Source organism: Paroedura picta, chromosome 6 (genome assembly GCF_049243985.1).
Source record: "Paroedura picta isolate Pp20150507F chromosome 6, Ppicta_v3.0, whole genome shotgun sequence".
Lineage (NCBI taxonomy): Eukaryota > Metazoa > Chordata > Lepidosauria > Squamata > Gekkonidae > Paroedura > Paroedura picta.
The window spans coordinates 97,223,669-97,238,010 of NC_135374.1; the positions used below are offsets into that span (position 1 = coordinate 97,223,669).

The 14,342-nt window shown below is 46.2% G+C and overlaps 1 protein-coding gene across 5 annotated transcripts in view; it reads left to right on the top strand.

The window, feature by feature from the left end:
• FGF14 (fibroblast growth factor 14) overlaps window positions 1-14,342 on the top strand; it is a 391,136-nt gene that overhangs the window by 259,278 nt on the left and 117,516 nt on the right. Inside the window, exon 1 of one of the 5 annotated variants that reach the window (XM_077343793.1) lies at window positions 13,472-14,167. The exons of 3 other annotated variants lie outside the window; for them this stretch is intronic. In XM_077343793.1, the coding sequence (XP_077199908.1) occupies window positions 13,975-14,167 (193 nt within the window). In that variant the 5' untranslated portion in view covers window positions 13,472-13,974. Of the gene's footprint in view, window positions 1-13,471; window positions 14,168-14,342 lie in introns of those variants that run through there. One more of the 5 variants, XM_077343796.1, reaches the window with a different exon arrangement.

The following is a 14,342-nucleotide window of genomic DNA, read 5'->3' on the forward strand; positions in this document are numbered from 1 at the left end:
GTCTCTCCTAAGTCAGTATTGTTGGGTGAAACAGAACTGTATTATTTTAAGGGGGAGAGGGAATCTTCCCATGAACAAAGGCTTCAAAACGGTGGTGATTCCATGGGGTACAAGAGACCTCAATGAACAGGAGCTTAAGGGAGGGAGTTGAAAGACATCAGCTGGAAGAGGGCTGTGGCTCAGAGCATCTGCTAAGTATGCAGAAGGTTCCAGGTTCAATCCCATTTAAAAATATCAGATAGTGGGTGATATAAAAGTCTTTTGCCTAAGACCCTGCCAGTTTGAATAGATAAAATCAACCTTGATGTACCAATGGTCTGATTCAGTATAAGGCAGGCGAGTAATAGTCAAAATTTGTCCATTTATAATCAGTAAACCATATATTTTCAAAAACAATGGGTCACTTGCAACCTGATTGGCCCTTGGCCAGTAAGAGCCCTCCCCCATAGCTGAGCTCCTCTTGGGGAGGAGCCCTCAGGCAGGAAGGGCTGATAAGGAGTCAGGTCTCTGCTCCCAACTTCCTGCTGCCCTTGGAACATGCTGGATAGAAACGCAGCCAGTCCCAGTGAGTTGCCCAGTATGGAGGGAGGGAGGTAGAGAAGGAGAAACAGCAGCAGAAGAAGAAGTTGGGGGGAGGAAAGCATAACTTGCCCCTATGAGTTGCTCTGCTCTAGACGTTGTCTATCCCAATGAATTGCCCTGATATAAAAGTGGGGTAGGGGGGAGAGAAGCACAGCATGCCCCTATGGTGTAAAAGTTGGTGGAGGGGGGAAGCAAAGCCTGCCCCTGTGAGTTCCCTCTCCCAGGCAGCCCTTTTCTCCATGGGGGCGGGAACTGATCTCCGCAGTCTGATGAAGAGCTGTCCTTCTGGGGGATGCCCAAGTCTTCCCTGTTGGCTGGCCTCCCTGGACCTTTGTGGGGCACAAGGTTGCAGAGTCCCCCCTCCCAAGGCCCCTTTTCTCCAGGGGAACTGATATCTGTTTTCTGGAGATGAGCTGTCATAGCAAGATTCCCCCTCCAAAACAGCCATTTTCCACTTGGAAGCTGAATTCTATAGTCTGTAGATGAACTCCAACTCCAGGAGGTTTCCAGGCTGTACCTGGAGGTTGGTTACTCCTGGGTTAGGAATGTTCCTTGAAGTCTGGAGGTGGAGCCTCAAGAGTCCAGGGGTTAGCTGGGAGAAGAAGTGAAGGTTGCCCGCCAGCCTCATGTGACCCAGAACAGCCTCTGCTCTCTGCTCTCTCTCCCTCCTAGCTGTTTTCTCCAGAAGAACTGGTGCCTGGAGACCAGTTGTTATTCCTGAATCTGCAAGCCCCCACCTAGAGGTTGGCAACCCAGCTGGCTGCACATGGAGGAGGAGTGGGGAATCAAACTGGGCTCTTAAGATTAGAGTCTCCTACTGTTTAATCACCTCCAACACACTGGACCTCAGGATCCAGTGGGGAACGGGGCAGGGGGAGGGTCAGCACCCAGGAAAGGCCCAGGGCAGGCATGTGTCCTAGCGGCCATTGTATTCCTGGGTAGAAAGGGCTTTGACCCTAATAATAAATAATGGAAGAAACAAAGGGGAGATGAGTTGTGGTGTTGTGTTACTGGTTATAATCCTTCCCCTACCCCTGAATAAACCTTGAATGACATCCAGATCTTAACTTAGGAATGGAAGTGGAAACTATTTCAGGATCTTGGTGTATTTTTTTTTCAACTGTCAAGGGAATAAAACAACAGCTTTCGTGGAAAACTCATTTAAAGCCCATTCGAGACACTGGCTTTCCCTTTCTGCACAACTCTGTTGGCTGTATATTATAAATGACTTTCCCCCTCTCATTCTAGTTTAGGAAATTGGCTATTTCACAGAGTTGGGGTGATTGTTGAGCAGAGGTGAATGGTTAACACTTTCCCAAGGTGGAGTTAATTAACATACGTCTCCTAGGCTGTTAGTTCCCTGTGATCTGGATTCATGAAACAGCCTCACACGGATGCCGCTTTATGTTGTGAGCTGTGGAAATTGTACTCCGTCACAGCCTCCTGAATGCAAACGCATCGAGAGCCCGGCGTGTGCTGACAGCTTCCTTTTTAATTCTGTTTATCAGGAATAATTTTCACATTAGATAACAATTTAGTGGCAATAAAACCCTCCATTATATGCAGAAGGCATAAGACTGAGGCCATTTTGATGGCAAAAAAGCGATGAAATCATAGAACGAGAGATGGTTCCTTGGAACAGCCAACACAGGAGCTCTAACTGCGTCAGAAGGCAGTGGCCGGTCCCTATAGTTATTTGTTAACCAGGCTCTATCAGTAAGGAATAAAGGGCTTTTTAAACAGGTCAGGCTTATACAGTCTTCAATACTTACTAACAGTGTTCTTAAGATGAACAGGTTTACAATGCCCCCTCCCCATTATCGTATTGTTTTCAATTCATGTTGAGAAACTTAATCTTTCAAAATTAGCATTCAGTATTACGTGCTCATTTTCGTTCTTAATTTGGTTTTCATGCTCATTTCGTTCCACTTTCCAAATCCTGCTGAGTTTTTTGCTTGTTTTCCAAGCAGTTCAGGTTAAATTTTGAGAGAATGTACCCCCATCCACTGGATTCTTCATCCAAATTTAAGGCAGATAGGAGGGGTGGGGAAAATCCCAGTTGTACAGGCAATTAAAAGCAAAAAGGCATTTCTGGCTATTTTATTTTCCTCTCCAACTGGAGACTTGGAGTTTTGGAGAGTTGTACCTCTTTCCACCATGGGAAAATCTGTGCTAAATTTTAGGCAGATGGAAAAATGCATCTGTGTAGAATGGGCAGAAGAAGGCTTTGGCTTCCCTCTACAACAGAAAAGGTTGCACAATGGACAGATAAATTAGGGGACATAATAAAGGGTCACAATACCATTGGGACCATGTTTAACAAGACTGTCTCTTGTCTGTTTTGGGCATGCAAAGACTGGATGACAAAGTCTGTGCTACTATGGTACCCTTCTGCATACACTCCAAATATTGGAGTGTGAATTTTTCTACCTTGCCCTTAGGGATCACCTAGATGAGATGGTGGAGACTGTATTTCCAGATTTTTTAAAAGCACCCATGGCCAATGGAGGCAAGGCAGTTGGTAAGGGCAAAACTACATGCTTTGTGTAATCCTGAGACCTTTCAAACCAATATTTAGTTTTGTTTTTCCTGAATGCAGCTACCGAGAGGGAAAGTTGGATGCAGAGGTAAGGAAAGGGACTTCTTAGCCCTTTTCTTCCAGTCCCATTTTGGTGTAGTGATTGTGAGTGCAACCAAATGCAGCCAGCTGGATGACCTTGGGCTTGCTACAGCACTGCAAAAGCTGTTCTGACCAAGCAGTAATATCAGGGCTCTCTCAGCCTCACCTCTCTCACAGGGTGTCTGTTGTGGGGAGAGGAAAGGGAAGGCGACTGTAAGCCGCTTTGAGACTCCTTCAGGTAGAGAAAAGTAGCATATAAGAACCTCTTCTTCTTCTTCTTCAAGTTGCTCTTACTCTGCTGCTCAATAAGGATGGCTAGGTACTTTTTCTTGGGGGGGGGGGTATCAGAAAGAGAGAGAGAGAGAACACAATATTGAAAAAAATGCTGACTTGCCCCTGAAGGTGGAGCAGTGTAGCATTTTTTCTGTATTTCCTACTCCCCAGCAGCATATAGCACCACGAGTAGCCCCATACTGCAAGCAAAATGCTTTTCTGTGTCTAGCAAACACAGTCACTGGAGGAAACAGAAACCAATGAAGTTTCAATGCCAGTGAGTCACCAGCGTGTGAAAAGTGTAGGAAGATCTATCAATATAATCCTCTCCAGTGGCAAGATGTGCGCTTCTGCAGATTGGAAATCATACCTGTCAATTGCATTAGCCGCCGACTCATTCTTTCTCCTCTCTTCCCTTATTCCTCTGATCTCTGTGAATGTTAAGGCAGGCAGCCAGGTTACGGAATAATAACAAGATTATGCTAGTAACAAAAAAATAAGTTCCATTTAAATGTTTTATTAGTTGGTACCCAAATGAACATGCCCAATACATGTGTTTTACAGAAAGCTGGGGGTCAAGCTGTGTTCGATGGCTTCAACAGCCCATATTAAGTTACAGCCTAGACCAGGGGTAGTCAAACTGCGGCCCTCCAGATGTCCATGGACTACAATTCCCAGAAGCCCCTGCCAGCATTTGCTGGCAGGGGCTTCTGAGAATTGTAGTCCATGGACATCTGGAGGGCCGCAGTTTGACTACCCCTGGCCTAGACATTCCAACGTAAGCTGCCAGCTACACAGCTAGAAAGCAGCTTTGCTTTGGGTTGTCCGTTTTCTTTCTTTGTTGGGGTTTTGTCAAGGTTAATATTTGTTTTGTTATATTCTTCCAGAAGATGTTCCCCCCCCCTGAGAAGTTGATAAAGAGTGATGACGTGTGCTTGTGCCATTTCATTATCCATATTGAAATTTGCTTTTGTGCCAATGTCGTACCTTGTATGAGGTTACAGAAGGCTGCTGTAGTACCACAGTTTGTTTGCTATGCTGGTTTACTTCTTGAGAGCCAGCATGGTGTAGTGGCTGGGAGCGGCATCTTTGGAGAACTTTCTGATTTGGCTGAATTTAAACTGAAGACTGTACGTTTCAGCTCCTTAGCCAGAGAATATTTGGCAGACTGAGAAATCTATCCCTCCCTCATCACTGATCTCTTGTACCTCTTCTAGTTAGGTGTATGTGCATTTTTCTCAAGGACAAGGAGACCTACCTCTATCTCTCTGCAATCTGTAAAGCAGGCAAATACCTGTTGGAGCAAGGGTAGTAAAGCCTTCACCTATGTCTCTATCCCTTCCCAATCCATGCAGCCCTGCCTCCCAGCCAGCTAGTACAAGCAAATGATTTCCCTTGATCACCCAAGTGTGCTGGACCTCTTCTTTCCCTTTTCCATTCAGTCTGCTCAGACCTGCCTGCCTGCCTGCCAGTAAGAGCACAACACAAAAAAAGGAAGGCTCACAATAGAATACCAACAGAAAAACAAGGAACCTATCCAAGGCAAAATTCTTGTTCTAGCAATATATATTCAATTTTAATACATTTTTATATCCATAAAGAATCAACCATAGCAGATTCTAGATAATTTCCGTTTTCAATACCTTTGCTTCAGTGGTTGAGTCCTAAATTCAAAATGTACAAATTAATGTCCATGACGTATTAATCATAACAAGTCAAATGAATTATTGCAAATATACATAAACATAAAATTGTTGTAACAATAGTGAAAGTTAGTCAGTGTGGAAAGGGACATGGTTGTTTCTTATCTGCTGTCTGAAAGCAGCAATTAATTTGAAACATAAAAATTCTCATGATCTGATTCCAAGACCTCCTTCTTGCAATGTTGTCTTCAAGAGGGCCATTGTGGAATATTGTTTAAGAGTTTTGGACTAGCTCAGGTTGGACCACTTTGGGAGGCCCGCTAGAGCCTTGGAAGGATGTTGAGTGACTTTGGACTAGTCACACTCTCTCAGCCTATCCTACCTCACAGGGTTGTTGTTGTGAGGATAAAATGGAAGGGAGGAGAATGTGATAAACTGTTTTGGGTCCTCATTAAGGGGAAAAGAATTGGATAGATTTCAGACTCCCAAAAAGTTTCAGAAGATGTGCCCTGTTTAAAAGACCACATACTGACTAAAGACAGGTTATATTTTTGGTATACTGTTGGTAGTGTTGTTTTTTTTTAAGATAAGCAATGTAGTTTCTTTTGTAGTTCAAAAAGTAGAGATACATACACCATTTTATAAACCAGATTTAATCTATGGATCTAGCTATCTCATCTGCCTACCTGGATTTTCAAATTTCTATCACTGGAGAAAATGCTCATTATACTCAACATATTTTGGGCTCTTTATCTGGCTCTGCTTCTTTAGGTATCTCTCTCACATAAAGTGATGCTCCGTAGTCTACATTTATTGACTTCCTTATGCCGATCTTATTGTTGATTACCATTATTTCTTTATACTTCTAAAAATACTTAGTAATTTTCATGTCCATAAATTAGGATTTGAGATTGACGTTGCGTCCCTTTCCTGAAGTCTCTTTTGTGCACTTGCGCTGGTAATGTCAGAGTAAACAGAAAATATTTTTTTTATCTTCAATATATTTAGCCCTTAGCAAAATACATAATTACACTGATCAATCTAAGATGACAACTTTTGATAGTTTAACAATAACTTAGCAGGAGGCATCCCCCCAGGTTTACAGCTGTACATACCAGCAGCTAGAAGTAATTTCAAGTGCATTCAAGCATTATTGCACAATTCAGGTTATTGTTCTGACCCACATAGTGCTCAGATGCATGCGCTGAGGGATTGTGGAGGGGAGCAGTTTTACAGTTGCAGACTGGTTTATTTCTGTGAAACATAAATGTTCTAAAATGATTGATAACAGGTTCTCCTGACTCAGTATAATACTTTATCAAGAGTACACAATGGCCACATTCTTAAAATTCTACAGGCAGGTTAATCAATAACTTCAACAGTGCCATCCTGTACAGAGTTATATCCTTCTAAGTTCATCGACATCAGTGAGTTTAGCAGGAGGTAACTCTGCTTAGGATGGCTTCTGGTCATGATTTTCTGAACCACAGGAGATAGTGTGATTAGTATGGTCTCCAGAACAAAGGATTGGCCTATTTATGGACAATTAATGTGCAATAAGATACTTCTTAAAAACTTGAGCATTCCTTGAGGGCTGTAAATCATTTCCCCTTGCCTTTGGAAAGTGACCCTTTTTGGATAGTGGGAGGAGCAGGAAACAATTTGTAGTGAGATTGAATTTAGACAGGGAATTTGTTAGCAGAAGGAATTAATACCTCTGTAATAAATCAGAAATCTGATCTATAAATCAGACATTATTATTTTGGCAGTGACAGGGTAGAAAGAGTTGGGGGGATTGAGCTATATGTAGAGGGAGAGGAGAATTGTAGGAATTTATAGAGAAGGAACCCAGGAAATAGGAACAAGAAGGAATGGCTGGGGGGGGGGGGTGTCAAGAGCAGACAAAACTCACAATCAGGCTTCTATAGAAAAAGCTTTAATTGGAAGTAGATCTGAACACTTTAACATCTGGAGTCAAGACTGTTCGATATTGGGGATGCAAGTAGTTATCAATACAATTCTCCCGCCGAAACAACACCTGTTCCCAAGGGGAGGGGTCACTCCTCACCCAGGTGCCATCCCAGGCTTCCTGCCAAAGTGCCAGAGTTAGGACGGCCTTGGTCAGGCCGGCGCCCCAGGCTTCAGATAAGATGTTTACAGGGACACTGGCAACAATGTATCACAGCAGGGAGAACATGCAGTGTGAAAGCGGAGAGATCAAAGGAGAGGGGGATCAAAGAGATACTACACAGCCATAAGCATTCTGGTTACATGGGAAAGACAGCAAGAGCACAGCACACAAAGATGGAGTCTCTCAGGTTCGATGAAATCAAACATGGCAGAGAGCAGAAGCTGATCCTGACAGGGTTGGGGGGAGAGATGGGTGCCTAGTTTTTTTTGCTGATGTGGTAACTCCATGCCTGGGTTGTACCTTCTTTGATGGCACACATAACACTGAATGTTCCTCTGCACACACAAAATCCTCCACACTGCAAATGGGGTGACAGATGAAAGAATTATGGTCTATCTCAGGGGTCCCCAGCATTTTTGTCCCTGTGGGCACCACTGGAATTCTGACAAAGGGCAGTGGGCACAGTTACAAAACAGATACCACAAGAGACAAAGCCAATCACAAAATGGCTCCCTCAGAAGGTGGGGCCAACCCAAAAAAATCACAAATAGGGTTATATATAACTTCAATAGTAACTTGTCAAGATTTCAGCCAGAAGATAACTTTTAATCTACGTGGACAATCAGAAGTCCTACTGCGAAAAAACTCCACCTAGCCTTGCCCACTTTCTAAAAACACTTGGCTGCACCAGGAAGATATCAGCAGGCATCAAGTTGGGGGACCCCTAATCTAGTTTTACCTTAGTATTTATTTATCTGCAGAGAATTTATTTGAAAATGAGCATTAGATATCATGAGCTTTTGACAGACACATGCTTTATCAAAGGGAGCAAATGATGCCAGAACTTCTGAAAAACAAGTACTAAATGGGCAAGAAGATAAGTTGGATCCTGAGGGAATGAAGAGTTAAAGACTGAGAGAAAGAGGGCTAGTAAGGAAATATGATTCAGAGGCATCTCAGGATAGGTGAGAATTGGGTGGGAAGAGGCCCAGGCAGATAACTAGTGAAGTACAGATACAAAGGCCAAGTTAGAAACTGAGCAGAAATGCCAAGGAAGAGAAGGTACATGTGCATGCAACTGAATATTCATCTACAGCCACATCCAAATCTTTGGCAGTAGGTTGCTAGTGTAATAATTAATGTGAAATGTTACTAATTAACATTTTGAGTAATGAGCACAATTAATTATTACCGTTTACTTACTGGGCATGATTCAGCGTAATAGATGCTTTAGTTCGCAGATCGCCTCAAAACACATTTTAATTGATGGTGAATAATCTCTTCAAAAGTTAGAATTGCTAATTCAGATACTTTGTACTAAGAAGAGCTACTCCTACACACTTTCAGGTAATGGGAATACTCCTGCAAGTCACAGTGCTGTGTCAGTCCTGTGTCTATATTTACTTGTGTAATAATGCATATCCATTTGATAATGGGTTTAGAAGGGGGCAACTCTTCTTAAAAGGGCAATGTACAAACCCTGCTAGTACAAACCCTCATACAATTGTTCCAAAAGCCAAACATCCACAAATTCAATTGTTGAACTGGCAATTAAAAACTGGCAATCCAACGCATAAAGACATATTCCAAAAGTCCCCGAAAAGTGTATCTACCTAACACTAGGTACCCTCAAGTCATGCTTGGAGTCTGTTCATTTTTGCATCTTTCCTGGGGGTAGTCCCATCAGAATTTTTAGATCCTGGAGTGATGTTGTCAGAGAATGTAAATATTAATACCAATGTCAACTAATATCCGTTTCTTTGCTGATTATATCAGCTGTCTCAAATAGTAGTTTTATTGTTTTTACAGAATTTTGCAGAAACCACGAGAAATTGCTGATAATCATTCAGTGAGACTTTCTGATTGTTGCAACAACTGTACATTTTAAAAAGATGAACTGGTGAGAAGTTACACAAAAATTGCAGAGAATCTGAGAAAGTGTTTTCCTCTCTGGAGGTTTTCCATTACATATAGATTGTTTAAAATCAGAATGAGACAAGCCTTTTATTGCAGGGTGTTTGCACTTGGCCTAAATCTGTAATCATAGCTGACTATTTGTCATATAGGCAATTGGAAACCCATCTGCTTTCAAAACCTTTGCTCTAGCTGGAAGTGTATATATTTCATCCCAGATTTAAGACAGCAGATGGCTCTCTTGAGTTTCCCTGCAGCACCCAACACTGTAAACAACTATCCTGCATTTCCAGATTGCAAGGAGAGTTTGTTTTTGTTCTTTAGGGTTGGGGGGAACTCACATCTTCTTGACCATACTCTGGTGTTGCCTTTCATTCCCTTCCCTTCTGCCCCATGACATCCTCCCTCCCCATTCTCTGCATCCCAGCCTGATGGGAAGTATAAACCAGAAACTGTGTGCTTGTGCGTGTGTGTGTGTAAATTAAACACAATCTGAAGTATTGGGATGAGACTATGAATTATACTGTTTAGAATAAAGGTGAAAAGTCATGTCAGTGGTGACTACAACAATATGTATTGCAAATAATATTTGCTGGTCACTGTGCTGAAAAGAACATGTAACTTTCTAGAGTTTTCTGTTATTTTATATCACTGTGAACTCAGCCTGAATTTAACCATAATGGTGGTTTTAAAAACATTAGGAACCCTTGGGATTTGCTCTTCTTTTCTGTTTTGTATGCCAGATTTCTTTAATAAAGCTGACACTGGTAGATAAATACTGTTATGAAAAGATTCAGGTTTCCCCCCCTAATATTGGTAAACAAATGGTATAAATGTCCTGGTTTGCAAATATATCTATGAAATAATGGGGCATAGCCTAGAAAAAAGAAAATCCTCACCCTTTAAAATCAATGGGATCTAAGTATGTGATTAACAGTGTAATCCTAAATACAGGGACTGATGTCAACGGAGAAAGTGTAACTCTGTTTAGGACTGCACTATGACTTTGGCTTTGTCATGCCTGTTAGAACCCTGTGTATGATCGTAAAGCTTTTTTAATGGACAAAGTACTTTTCAATAGTTAATCTCACCACAACTCAGTTATTTAGGTTATTCATAAATATAAGTCATTTAAGTTATTTATTTTGATGAACTACTGATGACAAATTATCCAAAGGTCTACAGAAAGTGCTTGTTTGACATGGGAGTTCTCCTATTTCTTTTAAGTGAGACACTTTAAGCATAAGACCATTGACAATATCTTTATTTTCTTTGAATTGGCATATTTAGAGTACAGTTCTCTTTGCTAACTTGAAGAAACCAGAATTGTTCCTTTGCAGAGTTGTTTATTTCATTTTTGGTGTCTCCTGCTGCAAGTAGCTGTTCAGAGCGTTGAGTTGCACTGTCCATGGTCCTGGACAGAAAATAGGTTTTGCAGAACAGTTTAAGAGGAGCTTGCCTACAAAAGAGGACTTGTTTCTTAAAAAGTCACATCCATGCAGAACACATTAAGCCTTGATAAGGAATACATTGTGGTATGGGCTGAAGAGGTTCTCTGCATTAGTAAAATGCAGATTAAACAACTAACACCAGTAAATCATACTGTGAATTGTAGCAAATGCGAAGAATTCCTGGTTCTGTGAGAATACCCAGAATAAACACATGCCCCTCGATTTATTTATTTTATTTGACTACTTCAAAACCCCATAATCAATGTATCAGTCAGTTCTAGCAGAAAATGTGTTTCCCATCTCATTCTGTTTTTAAGAGAAACAAAATAGAGAATGGAATGGAATCTGAAACGTCTCCCATGTACATGTTATCCTTCATGAATTAAAGAACTTGGGCAGATACCGACTGCTATTTTTAGAACCACAAAAAAGCCAGCTACACAATGGAACGTGTTGAAGTTCATATTCATAAAATTCCAGTGGGCAGGCTTTTACTACAGGTAGCAATGTTAAGTGCTGTTTTACCAAATATGTATTCCAATATACACTCTCCTGTGTCATTACTGCATTTGACTTTAGTTGGAAAAAAAACCACACAACATCGCTTTGGGGTTATGTATAAACCCTCACAATCTGGACACGTTAAGCTTTAGCTCTGTGAATATTTCAGTGGACATTTTTGCGCATGAGGCTTAAAGGAGTTTGGGGTTTGTTTTTTTTCTAAAATTATGGCAGAGCGAGTTTTCCTGGCTGATTGGGAAATCTAGAGGTAGCCCAGATAGGAAGTTCAAATAAGGGATTTGCTTCCCACATCTATGGTGTATGTTCAGGTGGCAAAAAAAGAGCTATACTGCACATATTCTGTGGCAAATGTGTAATAGCTTTTATCCTACATAAACCGCCATCTCTCTCACTCTCCTCCTTCATTTCTTGTGGTAAACAGGCAAAGTTAACTACTAAAGTGTGCCCTAATCATAATAACCACTAGAAAGTTTGGCAGACAAATTAATCACATACTACTCGCAATCTCCCCACAAAGCTCAAGAATCACTAGCTAGTGCCAAGCTCCAATGTGAAACCTATTCATGCCACCATCACTCCAAAGGCCAATGACTCAACTCTTCCTTCATACCTATGGTTGAATCTACAATGCTGTGAAGGCTCCTTACTCTACCTTGGGTTTTACACAGCATGGACCCAGTTCTATTTTCTCCCTCCCCCCCCCAAAAAAACACCCCCCCTCTCTCACTCTGATAGATAGAATTTATCTCCTTGAGAGCCTGAGGCTTTGTTGTGTCTGTACCTGAGCCTGTTGTGTCTCAAATCGAGTGTCAGCTCACGGTTTTGTTTGATTCCAACTCCATCCACACCTACTCGTCTGGTGATAATTTTTACAACACACATCTCCCCCCCCCTTTTTTTTTCTTTTTAAAAAGTCTCCTAAGGAAGCGTTCTTCCTGTCCCCCCCCCCCCGCCCTGGCATAGACGTGGTCTTGCCACCCTCCTCCCCGCCTCGTTTCGCGTTCCAAGGAGACGCGGGCGAGATGGCGCGCCAAGGTGTCTCTGGGCGGCCTTCCGGGCAGCCCCAAGAAGCCACCGCAACCCCCGGGGCGGTGAAGACAGGAAAGCCCCGGCCGCGAAGGCGTCTCCCGCTCGCTCGCTCGCTCGCTCCCTCCCCGCCTTGCTTCCCGGCTCGTCGTCCTCGGCCGGGCATTCTCCCATTCACCTCCACGAGCGGCGCGTCCAATTCAGGAGGAGGGCGGGGGGTGGGGCGAGGGCGAGGCTGCTGGCCGGAGATGGAGCGGCGCCCCCCCCCCTCTGCCCCCAGTGGAGCTGCCGCTGCCCCCCGGCGAGTCGCGAGGGCTCCCTCGCGCCTTTTTGGTGCTCCTCCAAGCGCCCAAGGAGCCGCGTCTTCTGTTGGCCCCGGCGTGGCTGCTGGGGTGCCTCGGCTGCCCTGGAAACCCCTCGCGCGTCTTCGTCCGTCTCTCCTCAGCCACCCCGCGGCTCTCCTCCCTTGCCTCTTCAGCCCAGCCTCGCGAGGCAGGTGAGGCTGGGCAGGAGCGGTCCCAGAGTCCCAAGCTCCCGACCCGCGCACCCCGCCCTGGCCGCGAAGGAAGCGACCCGCAGGGCGGAGGACAGCGGCAAAAGAAAGTCTGTCCCCTCCTCGCGTCGAGGCTCTTCGCTCTGCCCCGCCCGGAAGGCGAACCCGGTTCTGCCGCCGCCGCGAGGAAAGGGAAGCTAGTGGCGGGAATGCGAGAGACACGCAGGGAGGAGGGGAGAACCCAAACAAAACCACCAGTCTGCGGCTCGCCCTTCAGCCCCGGGGCTTGTGGTAGGCGGGAAAAGGCAGCCCGACTGCACTCCGCCACCTGAGAGGCTGAGACTTTTTAGGGCACACACACACACACACACCCTCAGCTGGCAACTTCTCTCTCTCTCTCTGCCGCACGCCCTGTCTCTCACTTTCTGCCCCAGCGTCTCCTCCACCCTCGCAGCCCGCGTGCCCTCCGCGCGCTCTCCTGCGCGTTGTACAGGTTGTGCGTCTCCCTCGCGCGCTCCTCCTCTCTCTCTCCCCCCTCCCCCACAAGAACACGCGCCCCCACGCGCACGCCGCGCGCACAAAAGCCCCGCCGGCAGCCGAGGGGCGGCAGCTCCCTCTCCCCCTCTCCGCGCGACAGGAGGCAATTCCCTCCAGCAAATTGCGGCGCGCTTTTCTCTCTCTTCCCCCCCCCCCCGCCCCGCGCAGCCCCTCTCTTGGCCTCGCCTCCTTCCCTCCCCTTTCCCTGGGTGGGACGAGGCTGGCGCCGCTCGCGCCTCTCCCTTCTCCCCCTCCCCAGCCCCACCCCAAGGACGAATCCCCTCCCTCGCTTGTCTCGGGGAAGGCTGTGCGTGTGTGTGTGTGTGTGTGAGAGAGAGAGAGAGCGAGCGAGCGAGAGGAGCGCGCGGGTGGGGGTGTCGGCAAGGGTGGGACCGAAGGGCCGGGATTAAGGCTCCCTCCCCGGAGCCGAAGCGCGCGCTCTCCAGATGCGGCTTTCCGAGCCGCTTGGCGGCAGCCCTGGCGAGGAGGACGCGGCGGCCGGAGCGACCCAGGCGGCGGCGGCCATGGCATGAGCCGGGGAGGGGGTAGGGGTAGGGGCCGGGGGGCGCGGAGGAGGCAGCGCGAAGAGAAGCCGCCGCTGGACGCTGCTTGTTGCCGCCGCGGCTGGTGCTGAGCGCGCGGGGCGGCGCGGCGCCCGGGGAGCTCCATGTGGTGAGCGGCCGGCGGCGAAGACTTGGGCCATGGGGGGCCGCCTCGGCTGAGCTTCGCCCCGCGCCCGCCTCTCCGCTCGCGCTTGGCCGGAGCGCACGACCGAGCCGGCCATGGCTGCGGCCATCGCCAGCGGCTTGATCCGGCAGAAGCGGCAGGCGCGCGAGCAGCACTGGGACCGGCCCTCGGCCAGCAGGAGGCGCAACAGCCCCAGCAAGAACCGCGGGCTTTGCAATGGCAACCTCGTGGATATCTTCTCCAAGGTCCGCATCTTTGGCCTCAAGAAGAGGAGGTTGCGGCGCCAAGGTGTGTGTGCCTGGGTGTGCTTGGGCGTGCGCGTGTGTCTGGGCTCGGTGTGTCTGCCTGGGGGGGAAAGGGGGGTGGCCCGAGGGATAAGCCAGAGCCACCAAACTTGGCCTGTAAGAATAATCCAAAACCACCGTAGCGCTTGCAATAGGAGAGCTCCCGTCCTCGCTGTGAC